The following is a 22,552-nucleotide window of genomic DNA, read 5'->3' on the forward strand; positions in this document are numbered from 1 at the left end:
TGAGGAGATGGCAGAGGAACTGAACAAGTATTTTGCATCAGTCTTCACTGAGGAAGACAGCAGGATACTGGAAACTCAAAGGTGGCAGGGAAGAGAAGTGTGCGCAGTCACAATTATGACAGAGAAAGTACTCAGGAAGCTGAATAGGCTAAGGGTCGATAAATCTCCTGGACCAGATGGAATGCACCCTCGTGTTCTGAAGGAAGTAGCTGTAGAGATTGCGGAGGCATTAGCGATGATCTTTCAAAAGTCGATAGATTCTGGCATGATCCGGAAGACTGGAAGATTGCAAATGTCACTCCGCTATTTAAGAAGGGGGCAAGGAAGCAAAAAGGAAATTATAGACCTGTTAGCTTGACATCGGTGGTTGGGAAGTTGTTGGAGTCAATTGTCAAGGATGAGGTTACAGAGTACCTGGAGGCATATGACAAGATGGGCAGAACTCAGCATGGGTTCCTTAAAGGAAAATCCTGCCTGACAAACCTATTACAATTTTTTGAGGAAATTAGCAGTAGGCTAGACAAGGGAGATGTAGTGGATGTTGTATATTTGGATTTTCAGAAGGCCTTTAACAAGGTGTCACACATGAGGCTACTTAACAAGATAAGAGCCAGTGGAATTACAGGAAAGTTACATACGTGGATAGAGCGTTGGCTGATTGGCAGGAAACAGAGTGGGAATAAAGGGATCCTATTCTGGTTGGCTGCTGGTTACCAGTGGTTTTCCACAGGGATCAGTGTTGGGGCCACTTCTTTTTACATTGTACATCAACGATTTGGATTATGGAATAGATGGCTTTGTGGCTAAGTTTGCTGACGATACAAAGATAGGTGGAGGGGCCGGTAGTGCTGAGGAAACGGAGAGTCTGCAGAGAGACTTGGATAGATTGGAAGAATGGGCAGAGAAGTGGCAAATGAAGTACAATGTTAGAAAATGTATGGTTATGCACTTTGGCAGAAAAAATAAATGGGCAGACTATTATTTAAATGGGGAAAGAATTCAAAGTTCTGAGATGCAACGGGACTTGGGAGTCCTTGTACAGGATTCCCTTAAAGTTAACCTCCAGGTTGAGTCAGTAGTGAAGAAGGCGAATGCAATGTTGGCATTCATTTCTAGAGGAATAGAGTATAGGAGCAGGGATGTGATGTTGAGGCTCTATAAGGTGCTGGTGAGACCTCACTTGGAGTACTGTGGGCAGTTTTGGTCTCCTCATTTAAGAAAGGATGTGCTGACGTTGGAGAGGGTACAGAGAAGATTCACTAGAATACTTCCGGGAATGAGAGGGTTAACATATGAGGAACATTTGTCCGCTCTTGGACTGTATTCCTTGGAGTTTAGAAGAATGAGGGGAGACCTCATAGAAACATTTCGAATGTTAAAAGGCATGGACAGAGTGGATGTGGCAAAGTTGTTTCCCATGATGGGGGAGTCTAGTACGAGAGGGCATGACTTCAGGATTGAAGGGCGCCCTTTCAGAACAGAAATGCGAAGAAATTTTTTTAGTCAGAGGGTGGTGAATCTATGGAATTTGTTGCCACGGGCAGCAGTGGAGGCCAAGTCATTGGGTGTATTTAAGGCAGAGATTGATAGGTATCTGAGTAGCCAGGGCATCAAAGGTTATGGTGAGAAGGCGGGGCAGTGGGACTAAATAGGATAAAATGGATCAGCTCATGATAATATGGTGGAGCAGACTCGATGGGCCGAATGGCCTCCTTCTGCTCCTTTGTCTTGTGGTCTTATGGTCTTATGTACTTTCCGTTAGTCACCTCAAAATTATGTCCCTTGTATTAGTGATTTCATCCCTGGAGTAAAAAGTCTCAGACTATCTACTCAATCTATGCCTCTTATCATTTTGTACACCTTTATCAAGTCACCTCTCATTATCCTTTGCTCTAGAGAGAAAAGCCCTAGCTCACTCAAGCTATCCTCATAAGACAGCTCTCTAATCCAGGCAGCATCCTGGTAAATCTCCTCTGCACCCTCTCCAAAGCTTCCACACCCTTCCTATAATGAGATGACCAGAACTGAACACAATACTCTGTGTCCTTTAAACAAGAGTTTTATAGAGTTGCAACATTACCTTTTGGCGCTTGAACTCAGTCCCCTGACTAACAAAGGCTAACACATCATACACCTTCTTAACCACCTTATCAACTTACTTTACACTTTATACTTCATTGTCACCAAACAATTGGTACTAGAACATACAATCATCACAGCGATATTTGATTCTGCGCTTCACATTCCCTGGATTACAAATATTAAAAATTAAAGATATTAAAAAGTTAAAATTAGTAAATATTAAAAATTTAAATTATAAATCATAAATAGAAAATAGAAAAATGGGAAGTAAGGTAGCGCAAAAAAAACCGAGAGGCAGATCGGGATATTTGGAGAGTACGGCCCAGATCTGGGTCAGGATCCGTTCAGCAGTCTTATCACAGTTGGAAAGAAGCTGTTCCCAAAAATGGCCGTACGAGTCTTCAAGCTCCTGAACCTTCTCCCGGAGGGAAGAGAGACGAAAAGTCTGTTGGCTGGGTGGGTCGTGTCCTTGATTATCCTGGCAGCACTGCTCCGACAGCATGCGGTGTAAAGTGAGTCCACGGACGGAAGATTGGTTTGTGTGATGTGCTGCGCCGTGTTCACGATCTTCTGCAGCTTCTTTCGGTCTTGGACAGGACAACTTCCATACCAGGTTGTGACGCACCCTAGAAGAATGCTTTCTATGGTGCATCTATAAAAATTAGTGAGGGTTTTAGGGGATAGGCCAAATTTCTTTAGTTTTCTCAGGAAGTAAAGGCGCTAGTGGGCCTTCTTGGCTGTGAACTCTGCTTGGTTGAGCCAAGTCAGGTCATTTGTGATATTGACCCCGAAGAACTTAAAGCTTTCGACCTGTTCCACTTGCGCACCACCAATGTAAATTGGGTCGTGCGGTCCGCTACTCCTTCTGAAGTCAACAACCAATTCTTTCGTCTTGCTGACATTGAGGAATAGGTTATTGTCTTCGCACCATGCCACCAGGTTCTTAATTTCCTCTCTGTACTCAAACTCATCATTACCCGAGATACAGCCTACAATTGTTGTGTCATCAGCAAACTTATATATTGAGTTTAATGGAAACTTGGCTTTACAATCATGGGTGTACAGTGAGTACAGCAGGGGGCTGAGTACACAGCCTTGTGGGGCTCCGGTGCTCAGAGTGATTGTAGAGGAGAGCTTGTCCCCTATTTTTACAGCCTGGGTCCTGTCTGTGAGGAAGTTGAAAATCCAGCTGCAGATCTGAGTGCTAAGGCCCAGGTTCTGGAGCTTAGGAATCTGTTTATTTGGAATGATGGTATTAAAGGCAGAGCTGTAGTCAATGAAAAGGAGCCTTGCGTATGTGTCTTTATCCTCCAAGTGTTCTAAGGAGGAGTGTAGGGCCAGAGAGATGGCATCTGGCATTGACCTGTTGCTCCGGTAAGCGAATTGCAAAGCGTGAAGGTTGACCGGTAGGCTGTGGTTGATGTGTGCCAAAACCAATCTCTCGAAGCACTTCATAGCAATTGATGACAGAGCCACGGGTCGATAGTCATTCAGGCATGCCACCTTGCTCTTCTTCAGCACTGGGATTATCGTTGCCTTCTTAAAACACGAGGGGATCTTAGACTGAAGCAAGGAGCAGTTGAAGATGTCAGCAAACACTCCAGCTAACTCGCTTGCACAGGCCCGGAGAACCCGTTCTGGGATGCCATCTGGGCCTGTCGCCTTCTTTGGATTTATCTTCAGGAAGGCCCTTCTAACATCCTCCTCGGTGACGATGAATCTCGATGCCACCAGGTCCGGTTCATCTGGAGGGAGCAGAATGCTCCTCTTCTACAGTGACTTTGAGGTATCCATGGATTTGGACCCCAAGATTCCTCTGTTTCTCCGCATTGCTAAGAATCCTGCCATTAATCTTGTAGTTCGCCTTCGGTTGATCTTCTGAAGTGTACTATTTCACACTTTTCCAGATAGAACTCCATCTGCCTTTTATGTGTCCAGCTCTGCATATTGCTTATGTCCCGTTATAAACTACAACCACCTGCTACACAACCATTCCATCAACCTTCCTGTCATCTACAAACTACTAACTTTACTAAACCATCCTTCCACTTCATCCAAGTAATTTATAAAAATCATAGAGCAGAGGTCTCAGAATAGATGCCCATGGTCACTGGTCACCACCTTCAGGTTGAATACACCCCATCTACAACCACACCCTGCTTTTCTGGGGAAGCCAATTCTGTATCCACATAGCCAAGTTTCACTAGATCCCATGCAACCTGACTTTCTGAATGAGCCTACAGTGTGGAACCTTCTTAAATACCACATCCAACTGCTCTACCTTCATCAATATGCTTTGTTGTATCCTTGGAATTTAATCAGGCTCGTAAAGCATGACCTGCCCCTCACAAAGCTATGCTGACTATCCTTAATCAGAGCTATGCTTGTCAAGTCAAACTAGAGTTTCTAGAAAGTATTGGGATCTAGAGGCAAAAAAAAAATAAAATTTAAAAGTAATAGTAAGAATCCATTGATAGACCAGATGGAACCTGCTGCCTGAGTGCTGCTTCTGCCCGGAACATCGGGAGGACCCGGCAGCATCACAGCAGCAGTCCGGGAGCAGCGTTGAAATCTGCGATAAGATGCTGAACTTTAAATAACTTCAGAGACTTTTTCATGGAAAAGAGCACTGCTGTCACTGCATTTTGGGTAATTATGAGCACTAGCTTCATGTCACGGGGATCATCGCGCGCAGGCGCTTCTGGGAAATGGCATGAAGTTTAAGAAGAGCTCGGGAACCTTCGGGAAGGGTTGCCCGGTTTGAAAACATAACGGTCCTATTAGGGAGCGGAGAGGTGCAGGTCAGAATCCATCTACAAAGTCCGCAGAGGTAGCCAGTTTTTCACCTAAATGTCTAATAACTGATAACTTATGACTAATGACTAGTGTCTAAAGACTAGTGACTAATGCCTAATGGCAAATGGTTGATGGAACTATCAAACTGCCGCACTTGCGAAAAGTAAAAGGAAGAAAAAGGAAAAGTTGTTTGGTCATTGAGTGGAATCCACTTAAAAACCTTCGGGTAGACGCATTCAATCCTTTTCAAGTGGGGAAGTGCACATGTTCAAAGAACAAAAAGAAATACAACTTGACAATGCTTCTCCAAATATTCATAAATCTTGTCTCTAAGAAACTTCTTCAATAATTTGCCCACCACTGAGGTAAAACTCACTGGTTATAATTCCAAGAGTTATCCCTACTTCCTTTCTTGAACAAAGGAATAATATTTATCACTCTCCAATTTTCTGGTACTACTTCTGTGGCCAGTGAGAATGCAAAGATCATTGCCAAAGGTGCAGCAATCTCTTCTCTCTCTTCCCATAGCAAGCTGGGGTATATCCCATCCAGCCCATAGGACTTGGCTATGATAATCTATATACTACTAAAACACTGATGCTCTGTTTGTTTGTGACCTCCAATTAGCACAAACGGTACATTACAGCGGCACTATTTTTGGCTAAATTGACTTAAAATGCAAACACGAGGAATTCTGCAGATGCTGAAAATTCAAGCAACACACATCAGAGTTGCTGGTGAACACAGCAGACCAGGCAGCATCTCTAGGAAGAGGTACAGTTGACATTTCAGGCCGAGACCCTTCGTCAGGACTAACTGAAGGAAGAGTTAGTAAGGGATTTGAGAGGGGGAGGGGGAGATCCAAAATGATAGGAGAAGACAGGAGGGGGAGGGATGGAGCCAAGAGCTGGACAGGTGATTGGCAAAGGGGATATGAGAGGATCGTGGGACAGGAGGCCCGGGGTGGGGGGGAACCAGGAGGATGGGCAAGGGGTATAGTCAGAGGAGAAAAAAGAAAGTGAGAAAGAATGTGTGTATATAAATAAATAATGGATGGGGTACAAGGGGGAGGTGGGGCATTAGCAGAGGTTAGAGAAGTTACCCCATCTGTTATTTATATACACACATTCTTTCTCTCTTTTTCTCCCTCTGTCTATACCCATTGCCCATCCTCCTGGTTTTCCCCCCCTCCTCCTTTTCCTTCTCCCTGGGCCTCCTGTCCCATGATCCTCTCATATCCCTTTTGCCAATCACCTGTCCAGCTGTTGGCTCCATCACTTCCCCTCCTGTCTTCTCCTATCATTGTGGATCTCCCCCTCCCCCTCCCACTTTCAAATCTCTTACTAGCCCTTCCTTCAGTTAGTCCTGATGAAGGGTCTCGGCCCGAAATTTCGACTGTCCCTCTTCCTAGAGTCGCTGCCTGGCCTGCTGCATTCATCAGCAGCTTTGATGTGTGTTGCTTGACTTAAAATGCGCTAACTTACAGAATGCAGGCAAAGTTCAGGGTTATATATTCGTATAAAATTGCTCACTCGCCCACTCGCCAAAGTCAACAGTCCCCGCTTTCACCTGAGAGCCGATGTCAGCCATGATGGAAACCGCGACGCGACGCGACGCGACACCACGATGCATGCGCACAGCCAGCCTCAGAAGCGACTCTCAATGCTCACAGCAGTGACACCAACCGGAGCAAAAAGGCAGGGCATCTCTATTTCGAGCGGTCACATTCTGCTAATCCCCATCAGCATATGCAGGATTGGGACAGATCAAACTGAGACCCATCAATAAGAGATAATTAAATCTTATGGTAATTCGAGACACCCATCAAACCCTTTGCTGCAGTCAAAGGACAGCGGTGACTATATCATATCCATTTAGGAGAGCACCAACCACATCATCAAGAATAATCAGCATCCTCGAGGCTTTGGGGTTACTGCTTTGTATCTTCTATCCAGCATTAGGGTTAAAAAAATATGGTCAGCCTAATTATGCCGTGTGGAAAGAGAAGAGGGACATTATGGTCAAGAGATGATGCCAAACGTTGTCGGGAAGCGGCAAGGAGAGGGAGAGAACAAGAATTGGATGAGGCCAGGGCCACACGACTCCAGGATCAAAGAGTCAGGACAAAAAGGATGAGAGAAGAAGAGACAGAGGAGGAGAGGCATGCACATCTCCAAAATGATAACAACTGGCGTAGAAGGAGAGACGAAGAGACAAAGGAGCTGAGAAATGCACATCTCCAGGATCAGAGACAATGAATAAACAGCAGAAGAGATGAAGAGATGGCAGGTGAAAGGGCTGCACGTCTCCAGAATGACAACGAGAGGCACAAGGGTATCAGATCAACCAGAAATGATGCCATCAAAAGTGTCCTTCGTTAAACGAAGAGGAGCTATATTTGCCTTGCTTCATGTCGTTCTTCTTTAATAAACTGAGGTTTTCTTCTTCAATATCCAAAGCAAAGCGATGTCAATAGCATTCAGGAAAATTTAATGTTCATTCTGGTCACATTAGACTGCACTACCCTTCTCTCAAAGGGTGCCCCAACGGGTCACCCTGTTGTCTAGTGTTTTTTCAAAGTTCCAGCACATCCTCTTTCTAGCACATCAGTCTATTCTACAACCAACTTACAGTTGTCAGGTCCCTCTCACTGTTAAATACTGAAGTGAAATATTCATAGAAGGACCTCCCTTACCTCTTCCAACTCCAGGCATGTTCCTCTTTTATCCCTGATCGGTCCTACCTTCATTCTAGTCTTCCCATATGTGTAGAACCCTACTCACCAAAGCCTTGTACCCCTTTCTTTCTCTATGTCCCTTAAGGTCCTCCCTGGTTACCTTATAACTTGCGAGAGCCCTATCAAATCCTTGTTTCCTAAAACTTAAGTATGCTTCTTTCTTCTTGATTAGATGTTCAACCATGGCTCCTTTACCCTACCATCCTCTTAATACTTTAGTAAATAGAGACAAAATATCTCCTGTTGAAATAAGTTTAGTATAAAGCTATTTTAGTTTTAAAATTAAATAATATTGTGATAAACTATTCCATTGTACTTTTTAAAATTCAAAGTACAAAGTGAATTTATTATCAAAGTACATACGTTGCCATATACAACCCTGAGTTTCATTTTCTTGTGGGCGTACTCAATAAATCCATAATAGAATAAATGAAAGATCGCACCAACTGGGCGTTCAACCACTGTGCAAGCTGTAAATACAAAAAGAAAGAAGTAGTAGTAATAATAATAATAATAAATAAGGAATAAATTTCAAACATGAGATGAAGAGTCCCTGAAAGTGAGCCATAAGTTGTGGGAAATTTCAGTGATACGGCAAGTGAAGTTATACTCTTTGGTTGAGGGGTAATAACTGTTCCTGAAGCTGCTGATGAGAGTTCTGAGGCTCCTGTACCATCTTCCTGATGGTAGCAGCAAGAAGAGAGCATGATGTGTGTGGTGGAGGTCCCTGATGATGGATGCTGCTTTCCTGTGACAGTGTTGTGTAGCGCCCAGTGGTGGGAGGTCTTAGCCATGATGGACTGGGCTGTATCCACTACTTGTAGGATTTTCTGTTCAAGGGGATTGGTATTTCAATACTAGGCTGTGAGGCAGTCAGTCAATATACTGTCTGCCACATATCTATAGAAGTTTGTCAAATCTTTTGCCTTGCATATTGAAGAACAAATTACAATTTCAAATATATAAAACCGTGTTTTGTATTTTCTCTTGTATAAAGGAAAAATAGGAAAAAATGAAATAAATGCTAAGGTTCGAGCAAAGTAATTCATTTGCTTGTTTTCCTTTCCTTTTTTAAAATGCCCTTTCGTCATCTGCTGAGATGCTTAATAAGATAAATAATGGCATGAGCAGATTTCTAACTATCACAAATTAATTTGCAAATGAGATTGACTGTGTGAAATGGTTTTACTTCAGAGAACATTCACTTAAAAAGTTGCACCTGACATCTCTTCCCTTTCAAAACCTGATATAAGCATTTTGATGATGAGCCGTTGTGAGAGGCATGACATTTAAGCAAGAATGACTGACAGTTTTCCTACTTAGACCTTAAGACATAGAAGCAGAATTAGGCCATCTGGCCCATCGAGTCTGCTCCACCGTTCAATCATTGCTGATACTTTTTTCTCCTCCTTGACCCCAGTTCCCGGCCTTCTCCTCGTAACCTTTGATGCCATGTCCAATCAAGAACCTATCAATCTCTGCCTTAAATACAACCAACGATCTGGTCTCCATGGCTGCATGTGGCAACAACTTCCACAAATTCACCACCTTTTGGCTATAAAAATTTCTCTGCATCTCTGTGCTTTGAAAGGGCGCCCCTCCATCCTGAGGCTGTGCCCTTTTGTCCTAGTCTCTTCCACCATGGGAAACATTCTTTCCAATCTACCCTGTCTAGGCCTTTCAACGTCCTAAAGGTTTCAATGAGATTCCCCCCCCCCCACCCATCCTTCTGAATTCCAGTGAGTACAGACCCAGAGCCATCAAACATTCCTCATGTGATTACCCTTTCATTCCTGGGATTATCCTTGTGAACCTCCTCTGGACCCTCTCCAATGTCAGCCCATCTTTTCTAAGATGAGGGGCCCAAAACTATTCACAGTACTCAAGGTGAGGCCTCACCAGTGCCTTACAAAGCCTCAGCATCACATCCTTGCTCTTGTATTCTAGACCTCTTGAAATAAATGCTAACATGGCATTTGCCTTCCTCACCACTGACTCAAGCTGCAATAAACTTTAGGGTGTTTTGCACAAGGACCCCCCAAGTCCCTTTGTATCTCAGATTTTTGGATTTTCTGCCCATTTAGAAAATAGTCCATACATTTATTTCTACTACCAAGGTGCATGACTGTGCATTTTCCAACATTGTATTTTATTTTCCACTTTCTTGCCCATTCTCCTAATCTGTCTTAAGTCCTTCTACATCCTACCTGTTTCCTTAACACTATCTGCCCCTCCACCAATCTTCGTATCATCTGAAAACTTGGCAACAAAGCCATCTGTTCCATCATCTAAATCATTTATATACAGCATAAAAAGAAGTGGTCCCAACACCAACCCTTGCGGGACACCAGTAGTCACTGGCAGCCAACCGGATCCATTTATTCCCACTCGCTGCCTCCTACCAATCAGCTAATGCTCTAACCATGTTGCTAACTTTCCTGTAATACCACGGGCTCTTAACTTGGAAAACAGCCTCATGTGTGGCACCTTGTCAAAGGCCTTCTGAAAGTCCAAATATACAACCTCCACTACATCCTCTTTATCTATCCTATTTGTAATCTCCTCAAAGAATTCCAACAGGTTCGTCAGGCAGGATTTTCCCTGAAGGAAACTATGCTGACTTTGTACTATCTTGTCTTGTGTCACCAAGTACTCCATCACCTCATCCTTAACAGTTGACTCGAACATCTTCCCAACCACTGAGGTCAGGCTAACTGGCCGATAATTTCCTTTCTGCTGCCTTTCTCCTTTCTTAAAGAGTGGATTGATGTTTGCAATTTTTCAGTCCTCTGGCACCATGCCAGAGTCCAATGATTTTTGAAAGATCATTGCTAATGCCACCACAATATCTAAAGCTATCTCTTTCAGAACCCTAGGGTGTCATTCATCTGGTCTGGGTGACTTATGTACCTTTAGGTCTTTCAGCTTTTTGCGCACCTTCTCCCTTGTAATAGTAACTGCACCCACTTCTCTTCCTTCACACACTACAACATATGGCACAATGCTAGTGTCTTCCACAGTGAAGACTGACGCAAAGTACTCATTTAATTCAGCAGCCATCTCCTTGTCCCCCATTATTATTTATCCTGCCTCATTTTCTAGTGGGCCTATATCCACTCTCATCTCTCTTTTATTTTTAACATACTTGAAAAATCTTTTACTATCCACTTTGATATTATTTGCTAGCTTGCTTTCATATTTTATCTTTTCCCTTCTAATGATTTTTTAGTTGCTCTCTGTAGGTTTTTAAAAACTTCCTAATCCTCTATCTGCCCACTATTTTTTGCTTTGTTATATGCCCTTTTTGGTTTTACAATGGCTTTGACTTCCCTTGTTAGCCATGGTTTTACTATTTTACCATTTGAGTATTTCTTCATTTTTGGAATGCATATGTCCTGCACCTTTCTCATTTTCCCCAGAAATGCACGCCATTGCTGCTCTGCTAACTTCCCTGCCAGCAGCTCCATCCAATTTACTTTGGCCAACTCCTCTCTCATACCACTGTAATTTCCCTTCATCATCATCATCAGGTGCCGTGCCCAGTTTGAACTTTGACTGCCATGGCCCAAACACTCCTGTTTCGAGTCAAGTGGATCAATTCATTGGTATTCATTTCCAGTTCTCTGGCTGCTGTCTCCAACATCATTTGTATTTGCCTTCCTCTTGCTTTCTTCTCTTCAATTATCGTGCATTCTTACTCCTCTTTCCCAATCACATGTCCAATGAAGTTACGTTGCCTTTTCATGATCTCATAAATTATTTCTCTTTTTGTGCTTGCTCTGTTCATGACATCGTTAGATATTCGTTTCGTCCATGATATTCTTTGCATCCTCCTCAAAAATCACATCTCTGCTGCTTCAATTCATTTCCTCATGTTACTAGGTATGGTCCAACATTCTGAGCTATATAACATAACTGGATAAATGTAACATTTCAGTACTCTGAGGCGGGTTGTCGTGCCTAGTTTAGTATTGGTCAGTATATTCTTCATTCTCGTAAAGGTGTCTTTTGCCATCCCTATTCTTCTTTTGATGTCCATGTTGCACCTGCCATCTGATGTCACCCAGCTTCCTAAATAGCAAAAGTTCTGTACTTGTTTTATGTCTTCCTGGTTTATTTTCAGCCTGCAGATAGGATTCTCCTTTTTGGCTATCACTATACATTGTCTTTTTGCAATTGATAGATAGACCCAATTTTGCACTTTCTTCAACAACTATATCAATTAAGTTTTGTAATTCTTCCTCCGTACTTGCAATTAACACAGTGCCATCCGTATATCTAAAATTATTGACTTCCGGGTTGAGCATGGAGTGAGTGGGTGCATGCCTGTGAGTGTGGCTCCCGATTTTTATTGAAAATCTACCTGTTTATCTTTGCCGTATGCTCGAGATAACTGAATATTTAACATTGTGAACAACCTGGGACGTTGTTGGACACTGAAATGGCAAATAAAATGTACCTTCGAAGTAAAACTGGGGAAAAAGATAGCGAAGCCTCGAGCAAGAAAGTTGATGTTACAGTAATGGCGCCGTTGCACGCTGCTGGACCTGGACCTGCACTACCTGATGACTTGGAGAGGCTTTGTTTAGTACTTCTTACTGACATAATGCAAGTGGTGCATTCTGCCCTAAAAAGAGAACTTGAAGATGCTTTGTCACCAATGAATGCTACCATTATGTCTTATTACGAGTCACACGACGAACGTATTCGTGGGGTTGAATATGGCCTGAATGATTACAGTGACCGACTGGTGAGTGCCGAAGCCGCCATTGCAGTGTTGCAGAGCGAAAATGCATTTCTGAAGGGAAAGCTAGATGACCTCGAAAATTGGTCGCCGAGATCCAATTTGAGAGTGGTCGGCATTCCTGAAAATTTGGAAGGTTCGGACCCGGTTAAATTTATGACTGAGTTTTTTGACGAAGTGCTGGGGACAAAGTTTTCCCCAAGTCCTCTCGTGCTTTTGCATGCTCACCGAGTCAGGCCTAAGCCACCTGGTGGCTCTGGAGCCAAGCAAACGAGACCAAGGACGTTCCTGGTTTGCTTTCACTCCTTTCGAGATAAGCAACGCATCATCAACAGACGGAAGCAGGAGCTGTATTTCCGCGGACACCGCCTGTTTTTTTAATGAAGATTTTAGTGCAGAGCTGGGTAAAAAACGAGCAGCTTTCAAGGAGGTGAAATCCCTGCTTTACGGGAAAGGGGTCAGGTTTGGCCTCTTGTATCCTGCCCAGCTCCAGGTCATGCATGAAGGTGAAAAGCATTATTTCATTACACCAGAGGCGGCCAAAGAGTTTTACCATTCACGCTGAGGAGAAGAAGAACGAGAAGAGCAATGACTTTTTTTTAGGTTATTCATGCAGCATTGAAGGGGTCTCCTGCCGGGGCAAACTGTTAATTTTCGCAATCCACTTCTTTGTTCATTTTTTCCAGCTTAATTTATGGAACGCGATCGGGTCGAACTGCTATGCTGCGGAATCTGATTAACAAAAACTTTCAACCAGCAAAATGTAGATATTTGGGATTTGTATCTCGGGCGTTTAGTTTCCTAGTTTTTTTTGTTTTTAATGCTTTGCTTGACCTGTGTTATCTTTAGCCTATATATACTAAAGGTAGAATAAGTGATTATATAAATTTTAAGGAGGGGAGCCACCCTAGATTAGATTGAAAATTTGGTTGTATGGGGAACGCTTTGGAAGTTTTTTGCTTGGTAATGCCTGTGATCATCCTCAGTTGGGGAGGTAGATCTAGGTTTCGGGGGTTAATTGGTTTTTTTGTTCTTTGTGTAAAGAGGCGGGAGAGTGTTTTGGGGGATTACCATGTCAGTTTATTGCTTTGTTTGTTATGGATTGGCCAGACTTTCTTTTCATTGTGCTTTATTGTGTGCAACTTATGCCCTCTCCCTGTTTTGGATTGTGGGCCCTGTGTGCCTTTTGATATGGTTAACATGAGTACTGCTGATGGAGGCCACCCTGTGAGGTTTATTTCTTGGAATGTAAAGGGGCTCAATGGTCTTGTTAAAAGAGCTAAAGTTTTCTCTCACCTGAAACAATTAAAAGCAGATATACTATTTCCACAAGAGACACATTTAAGAGTGGAAGACCATAACAGACTTGGTAAAGCATAGATTAGTCAGGTTTTTCATCCCCGATTTAATGGTAGGTCCAGGGGGGTGGCAATATTAATCACCAAAAGAATGCAGTTCACACCATCTGATGTAATCAGTGACCCTAATGGTCGCTTTATTATAGTCTCTGGATCTCTCTTTCAGATACCTGTCATTTTGGTAAATGTTTATGGCCCTAATTGGTTCGACGTCCACTTTGCAAATAAGGTTTTGTCATTAATACCTAACCTGAATACACACCAGCTAATCTTTTCAGGAGATTTGAACTGTGCTATTGACCCCTGCTTGATAAGTCTAGGTCTGTATACAGATGAATTATTTTCAATCTGACTATTTCCCATTAACACGTGGCACTCGCCAAGACTGCCCATTGTCCCCTCTTCTTTTTGCAATTCCAATTGAGCCTCTTTCTATTGCACTTAAGTCAACTACATTATTTCAAAGTGTTAGGAGAGGGGACATGGAACACCATGTATCCCTATATGCTGATGACCTCTTTATGTTAGTGACCCTGTAGGTAGTAGTCCTGCTATTATGTCATTATTAGGTCAATTTGGAGCCTTCTCTGGCTTTAAACAGAACTTTCAAAAAAGCGAATGCTTTCCCATTAATAACTTGGCCCTACAGATCCGACAGGAATCTTTGCCTTTTCCTTTATCTCAAGGTGGTTTTGTATACCTAGGAATACACATTACTCACTCTTTTACATCTCTGTTTGAAGCTAACTACAGGCCTCAGGTTAGCCAAATGAAGGCTGATTTTGAGAGATGGCACAGTTTACCCCTTACTATAGCTGGGAGAATTCAATCAGTGAAAATGACTATACTTTCAAGATTTCTTTATTTGTTACAGTGCTTGCCAGTTTTCTTATCTAAGTTATTTTTCAAATCAGTCCACCAAGCTATAACCTCCTTTATTTGGGAAAATAAGGTCCCAAGGGTTAATAAGCACACTCTCCAAAGAGGTCGTGATGTAGGTGGAATGGGCCTTCCTAGCTTTATTCGTTATTACTGGGCATCGCACATTCAAAAGGTATTATTTTGGCTCCACCGGTCAGATATAAACTGGTGCCTGCTTGAGACATGATTTTGCCACTCCTCGTATCTCCCAGCTTTAGTGTATTCTTCCCTACCATTGAAATCCTCTCAATTCACATCTAACCCAGTCGTGCTCTCCACCCTCAAAATTTTTAATCAATTTCGCTGCCACTATAAGTTCACATCAGCTTCAGTTTTGGGTCCCATTCATAGAAACCATCTATTTCTTCTCTCCACACTCGATTTGGTTTTTAGACAAATGGGGTTTGAACGGTCTTATGCGCATTAAGGATTTGTACACTGATAACATATTTGATAGTTTTGATGACCTGTGCAGTAAATATGGCCTTCCGCATAATCATCTTTTTAAATACCTGCAGATTCGCTACTTTGTCAAGGAAAAAATTCCCTCTTTTCCTGATCTACCACCTGCTATGTTGTGGGAAAAACTCACCCTTAGCTTTAATAATAAAGGGCTGATCTCTGTACTGTACTCTCAGCTGATGTCTTTGGGAGTTCAAGATCTAAACAAAACTAAGACTAGGTGGGAGGATGACCTTGGTATGGATCTGGCTGAGGAATATTGGGCAAAAGCATTGAATAGGGTTCATTCCTCGTCAACATGTGCTAGACTGGGGCTCATACAATTTAAAGTTTTACACGGTACATTTAAGTAAAGCCAGGCTTGCTGACATATATCCCGGGACAGACGCTGGCTGTGACAGGTGTTCCTTCTCCCCGGCTGGTTTAATACATGCATTTTGGTCTTGCCCTCAGCTTGATGGCTATTGGGCATTGGTTTTTAAAATTATCAGTGAGGTTTTGGGGGTGACACTGAGACCCCCTTGCCCGCTTATAGCTGTATTTGGTGTGGCAGATGATGTTTTGGGTTTAAATGCGAGCCAGGCGGATATCATTGCATTTGCATCACTATTGGCCCGTGGGAGAATCTTGCTGGTCTGGAAATCTGCCACTCCCCCGTCTGCTGCTGCTTGGTTAGAGGACGTAATGTTTTTTCTGAAATTAGAAAAGATTAAATTCACTTTGAGGTGGTCTGTGAAAAAGTTCTATTCAAAATGGGGACCTTTCTTGTCATATTTTGAGAGTCTTAAGGAATTATCTACTAGTTGAGGGCATTTGATTGTACTTGGGAAGTTACCTCCCTTTTAACACGCATATGGTTCACCTCACAGGGTGGTTGATGAATTGTAATATGAGTGTATTTTGGATCATCTGACATGTTGTGGATGTGTGTGGGCCTTTGTCTCGAAGTAGTGTGGGGGTATGGCTGTGAAATGTCCGTACTTGTATTTGTGAATTGTTGTATTGTAAATACATTAGCTGCCATGGTATGTGCGGGGTGGGCGAGTGAGGGGAGGTTTGCTTAGGGGTAAGATATAAAAGCAGAATAGAGGAAAATGTAATCCATTATGTATTCTGTATTGTGTCATTCCTCTAATAAAAATATATTTAATAAAATTATTGATGTTTTCACTGCCAACTTTGATTCCCAAGAGGTCTCTTATTTTTTGTAATATTGTTTCACTTTAAACAAATTAGGGGAGAAAACACACCCTTGTGTAACGCCTCTCTTGATTTTCGTAAACTGACTCACTTCTCCATCTATTCTTACAGTGGCAGTTTGTTCCCAGTACAGATTTCTGATTAGGCGGAGGTCTTTCGAATCTAGATCTAGAGTTTCCTGTAATATTTCAAATAACTTATTGTGCTTCACTTTATCAAATGCTTTTGTGTAGTCGATAAAAGAAACAAACAAATCTCTTTTCACTTGAATAGCTTGTTCTGATAGTATCCTTAACATCAATATCACATTCTATAGGATTTCCCTTATTCCACTGAAATACTGCTACATCAGACTTTACTTTCTCCCTAACAAATTTCAAGTTGAACTCAGTCATATTTTGATCACTGGCTCCTAAGGATTCTTTTACCTTAAGCTCGCTAATCGCCTCCAGTTCATTACAAAACACCAAATCCAGTATAGCCAATCCCCTAGCAGGCTCAATGACAAACTGCTCTAAAAAGCCATCTCTTAGGCATTTAACAAATTCACTCTCTTGATATCCATTACCAACCTGATTTTCCAATTGACCTACATGTTGAAATCTTACATAACCACTGTAACATTGCCCTTTTGACATGCCTTTTCTATTTCCTCTTGTAACCTGTGGTCCACCTCCCAGCCACTGTTGGGAAGCCTGTATATAACTGCCGTCACCCTTGTAGTTTCTTAACTCAGCCCATAAGGATTCAACATCTTCCGATCCTATGTCACATCTTTCTACTGATTTGATGCCGTTCTTTACCACACCACGCCCTCTGCCTACCTTCCTACCCCTCCGATATAACGTGTAACCTTGGACATTCAGCTCCCACTACAACCATCCTTCAACCACGAATCAATGATGCCTACAACATAAAACCTCTAGGTCTAACCTAGTATTTAGTGCCTTATTTAGTTATAGTCTTTTTATAAATTCTCTTTAACAGGCAGATTTTTTAAAAATAATTACAGCACAAGAATGCTGACCTTTCAAATAGAATAACTCTGCATTTGGTTTTGTGGTTTCTGTTTATTACCGACTACTCTGAATGTGAAAGAAGCAGACTTGTTTCATACTTGCCAAGTACAGTAAATCTCCGATAATCTGTCACCTTAAGGACTTCAGTGCTAGATGAGTAGATTTTCCAGAGTATTGGATCAACTAACAAAATTTGTAACAACTTTAAAACATGCTAACTAAAATCTTGTGATTGTTTAGGAAAAGCAAGTGTACTCCTATTTTCTTAAAAGTGCATTTCACCATAGTAAAGCCACTGAATTTCAAAAGTTAGTCAAAACTCACCTGTATCCCTATATACTTTAATCTTTCCTCACAATTATTACAAAGACAGACACAGGATAAGGATCGATGTTCACTCCTGGGGTGCAACCAGTGCACATTTTTCTTATATAAACATTACAGGTACACTCTTCAAGGATTCCTTTCAGTTCTTAGTGCATTTCAGATAGTTGCTGAAGATTAGTACATGTATTTCCTTTATTTATTGGTACATTTCAAGTATCCAAGGAAGAATATAGCTTGGATTCCTTTAACAGACTTCAGAAGGATTAAATTGCTGCATAGATCACTAAGTGTGAGAGATGCTTAACATGTATCTGGGATTCTTTTCAGGTCTTGGCGTGATCGTCATTTGCTTAAGTACAGTAGTAACTGTCCTAACGGGTATTTCAATGTCAGCCATTTGCACCAATGGAATTGTTCGAGGAGGTAATTATAAAATTTTCTTGCACTGCTTTGGAAAAATCGTGACAATGTGGATATAAGAGGAAAATAATTGGTTGATCATATTTAAGACTATTAGATGTAGGAGCAGAATTAAGCCATTTGGCCTATCTAGTCTACTCTGCCATTTCATCATGGCAGATGCAATTTTCCTCTCAGTCCCCATCCCCTGCCTTCTTCCTGTATCCCTTCATGCCCTGACCAAGCAAGAATGTATCAATGTCTACCTTAACTATACATAAAGATTTGGCCTCTACAGCTGCCTGTGGCAAAGAATTCCACAGATTCACCACCGTCTGGCTAAAGAAATTCCTCCTCGTCTCCATCTCCCCCCTATTCTGAGGCTGTATCCTCTAGTCTTAGACTCTCCCACCATAGTAGATATCCTCTCCACATTCACTCTATCAAGGCGTTTCACCATTCAATAGGTTTCAATTAGGTTACCCCTCATTCTTTGAATTCTAGTGAATACAGGCCCAGAGCCATCAAATGCTCTTCATATGACAAGCCACTTAATCCTGGAACCTTATCTAAGCACATCTTTTCTAAGATAAGAGGCCCACAACTGCTCACAATACTCCAAGTGAGGCAAGTACTTTATAAAGTCTCAACGTTACATCCTTGCTTTTATATTTAGTCCTCTTGAAATAAATGCTAACAGTGCATTTACCTTCCTCAACACGGCTCAACCTGCAAATTAACCTTCAGAGAATTTTGCACAAGAACTCCTTTTGCCTCAGTTTTTTTGTAATTTCTCTCCACTTAGAAAACAGTAAACCCTTTCACCTCCACCAAAGTGCAGGACCATACACTTCCCTACACTGTATTCCTTCTGCCACTTCTTTGCCCATTCCCCATTCCCCTAATCTGTCTATGTCCTGGGGCCTCTGTACTTCCTCAAAATTACCCGCCTCTCCACCTATTTTCATATCATCTGCAAACCTTGCAAGAAAGCCATCAATTCCATCATCTAGATTATTGAAATATAATGCAAAAAGAATCATTCCCAGCACAGACCCCTGTAGAACACCTCTAGTCACTGGCTGTTATCCAGAAAAGGCCCCCTTTATTCCCACTCTTTGCCTCCTGCCAATCATCCATTGCTTTATCCATGCTAGAATCTTTCCTGTAATGCCGTGGGTTGTAGCTTGTTAAGAAGTCTCATGTATGTCACCTTGTCAAAGGTCTTTTAAAAATCCAAGTACATAACATGCACCAATTTTCCTTTGTCTATCCTGCTTGATATTTCTTCAAAGAATTCCAGCAGATTTGTCAGCCAAAATTTTCCCTTGAGAAAACCATGCTGACTATGGCCTATTTTATTGTCTGCCTCCAAGTTCCCCGAGACCTCATCCTTAATAGTTGACTCCAACATCCTTCCAACATCTGAAGTAAGACTAATTCGCCTATAGTTTATTTTCTTCTGCCTCTCTCATTTCTTGAAGAGTGGAGTGACATTTGTAATCTGCCAGTCTTCCGGAACCATGCCAGAATCAATTGATTCTTGAAAGATCATTACCAGTGCCTCCACAATCTCTGCAGAATCCAGGGGTGTACACCATCTGGTCCAGGTCTGGTTCAGACCTTTCAGTTTCCCAAGAATCTTCTCTCTAGCATTGTTAATTTCACACACTTCATGACCCCTGACACCTGGAACTTCCAGCATACAATCTTCCACTCTTGTAACATTGCCCTTTTGGCATGCATTTTCTATCTCCCTTTTTAATTTGTAGACCACACGCTTACTATATTTGGGGGGGGGGGGGTGGTTGTATACAACTCCCATCAGAGTCGTCTTACCTTTGCAGTTCCGTAGCTTAACTCACAATGATTCAAGACCTTTTGACCCTATATCACCTCTTTCTAATGATTTCATTTCATTTTTTGCCAACAGAGCAAATCCGCCCCATCTGCCTTCTTGTCTGTCCTTTTGATACAATGTGTATCCTTAGACATTAAGCTCCCAGCTATAATCTTCTTTCAGCTTTGATTTAGTAATACCTACAATATCATATCTGTCAATCTGTAACTACAAGTTCATCTACTTTATTCCGCATACTACGCGCTTTCAAATATAACACCTTCAGTCCTGTATTCGCCCTTTTAGATTTTCTCCATCATTTACATTGCAACTCATTCTGTTGACTGCAATTTTGCCCTATCAACAGTCTCTCCTCAGTACACATTGCCTCTGTTTGTAAATAAACCAACTCATACTCGGCCCTATCACTCCAGTTCCTATCCCCCTGCCGAATTAGTTTAAACTCTCCCAAACAACTCTCACCAACATGCCCACTAAGATATAGGAACCCCTGTGGTTCAGGTGTAACCCTTCCTTTTTGTATAGGTCGTACCTTCCCCAGAAGAGATCCCAATGATCCAGAAATCTGAACCCCTGCCCCCTGAACCAGTTCCTTAGTGATGCATTCACCTGCCAAATCATCCTACCCCTACCGTCAGTGGCATGTGGCACAGGCAGCAACCCAGAGATTACTACCCTTCTTTTGAATCTGGAAATAATGCTTCCGATAGACTAATGGCTATGAACATTACTATTGCATTTCAATCAATGAAAATCAAGATTTACTTGTGTTTTAAATGATTAGGTCTGTTTTTGAATCGGTATTTTTTTCATAAAATGTAGTCAAAGCAGGTTATTATTTTTCTCATTGCATTAACAAACCTTTACCAGCTAAATATAATAGTAGAATTAATGTATTGGACTATATCACAAAAACAGTCTTAAGATTTATCCATTTTAGAAATGTTAATATGTGATTCCATTCAATTAATATAGAAATTTCTAGTATTTAAATAGATTATCGAATTCTAACCAGAAACATGTTCAGAGATTTTTTTGTGTAAAGTAAAGCAAAGCCACTATGACCTTATTCTTAATCTGAATTTGAGGGACATTTGGGGAAGTTGCAGGTAATTTTAACAGAAATCAGCAAAAACACCAAGGTACCTGGTTTCTTGAAAGGTTAACACCCTATATTTGATGTCCTTCCTACAGTAAAAGTTGTATTTAATGTGGTGAAAAATCCCTAGGCACCAAATTTGGAAATCTGTCATCTTGGGGGTAGTTCAAAATATTCAGTCATCAATGGCGCTGTGGCTGTGTATAGTTTGGATTGGTCTTTGAGAATTCCTGGGGAAATTGATGGAGCCAGTGTCTGGCAGGGTTTTTGACAAGGACCTAGGAGGATACCGGTCTATTACTTTCTGCTTACTGCATTGTGACCACAGTAGTCATGACCCTCCCTGTGATGTAATGCAGTCAATGGCCGAATGCAATGCAAATTATAATGGTAAAGCGGTCCTGATTTTGCAAGTGGTTGCATTGTAAAATCACCCTTAAAATGTGAACACATACATTTCTTAAGATCAAAAGGTATAAGAACAGAGCTAAGGTATATCCTTCTGTCCGTAGTATTCAGTAAGGTTATTTCTCTGCTATGCTCCTTGCATTTTCCCCATTTTCAATTTATAATACCTCAATGTGGGCAGTGCCACATCCTGTCTGTGAAATGTGAGATCACCACTTGGAATATTTGAGCAATAATTTTACTTAACATTATTCAAAAAACATGCATATTGTATTGTACAGATTATATTCCCTTTATTGTCCAAAAATTGTTTAGCTTAAATGCATTTTACACCAGGGCACTTGCAGCAATCAGAAGAAATTTCAAAGATTTGCAGTACAGGTTGAAGATATTTTTCATCTTAAAGTTTATCAATTTCTTAAACTGACACTCCAATACTCCAATTCCTTGTTCAGGACTCCTAGACATGGGGAAATAAGGTAATTGCTGAATGGATATGCCCTTTAGAATTTCCTTGACAGATGCAAAACTTATTATTCAGCCTAACTGCACGGGCCATACCACTTATTACAAAACTAATCTGATTAAACTTCATTGCACCCAGGAGGGTTTCTTGAAACAGTGTGAATAGTCCAAATGAGAGAATGGGCTTAACCTTATACTGGGAAATGAGTCTTGAAGGTGACAGGCTGCTGTGATTTTGAGGATGACCTATAGGTGGTGTTGTTCCCACACACTGAAGCACTGGCAATTGGTAGAGGATGTGGGTTTGAGAGATGCTGTTGGAGTGGATGCTGCAGCCATTGTGGGCTGATAGTTGAGTTGTCATGTTGCAGGTGTGGCAGTAAATGTGTAATAATCAATTGTCTTTTTAAACTTGTGCCTTTATGATGGTGAAAAGGCTTTGAGTGTCATGAGGTGAATCAGCGGTCACAGGATTTTTCAGTATCTCAAAGTATAAAAAGTGCATATGTCACCATATACTATCCTGAGGTTCATTTTCTTGGAAGCATTTACAGTAGAACAAAGAAATACAATAGAATTAATGAATATTACACACTAAGACTAACAAACAACCAATGTGGAAAATGCAAAAATATAAGTGAATACATAATACCAAGAATATGGGTTGTAGACGT

At 41.6% G+C, this 22,552-nt stretch overlaps 1 protein-coding gene across 3 annotated transcripts in view; it reads left to right on the plus strand.

Annotated features, from left to right (window-relative positions):
• slc12a1 (solute carrier family 12 member 1) overlaps positions 1-22,552 on the plus strand; it is a 163,576-nt gene that overhangs the window by 20,162 nt on the left and 120,862 nt on the right. For all 3 annotated transcript variants that reach the window (XM_063070928.1, XM_063070927.1, XM_063070925.1), the window contains exon 4: positions 17,974-18,069. In XM_063070928.1, coding sequence (XP_062926998.1) covers positions 17,974-18,069 — 96 coding nt within the window. The remainder of the gene's footprint in view (positions 1-17,973; positions 18,070-22,552) is intronic.

This window comes from Mobula hypostoma, chromosome 18, assembly GCF_963921235.1.
Source record: "Mobula hypostoma chromosome 18, sMobHyp1.1, whole genome shotgun sequence".
NCBI lineage: Eukaryota > Metazoa > Chordata > Chondrichthyes > Myliobatiformes > Myliobatidae > Mobula > Mobula hypostoma.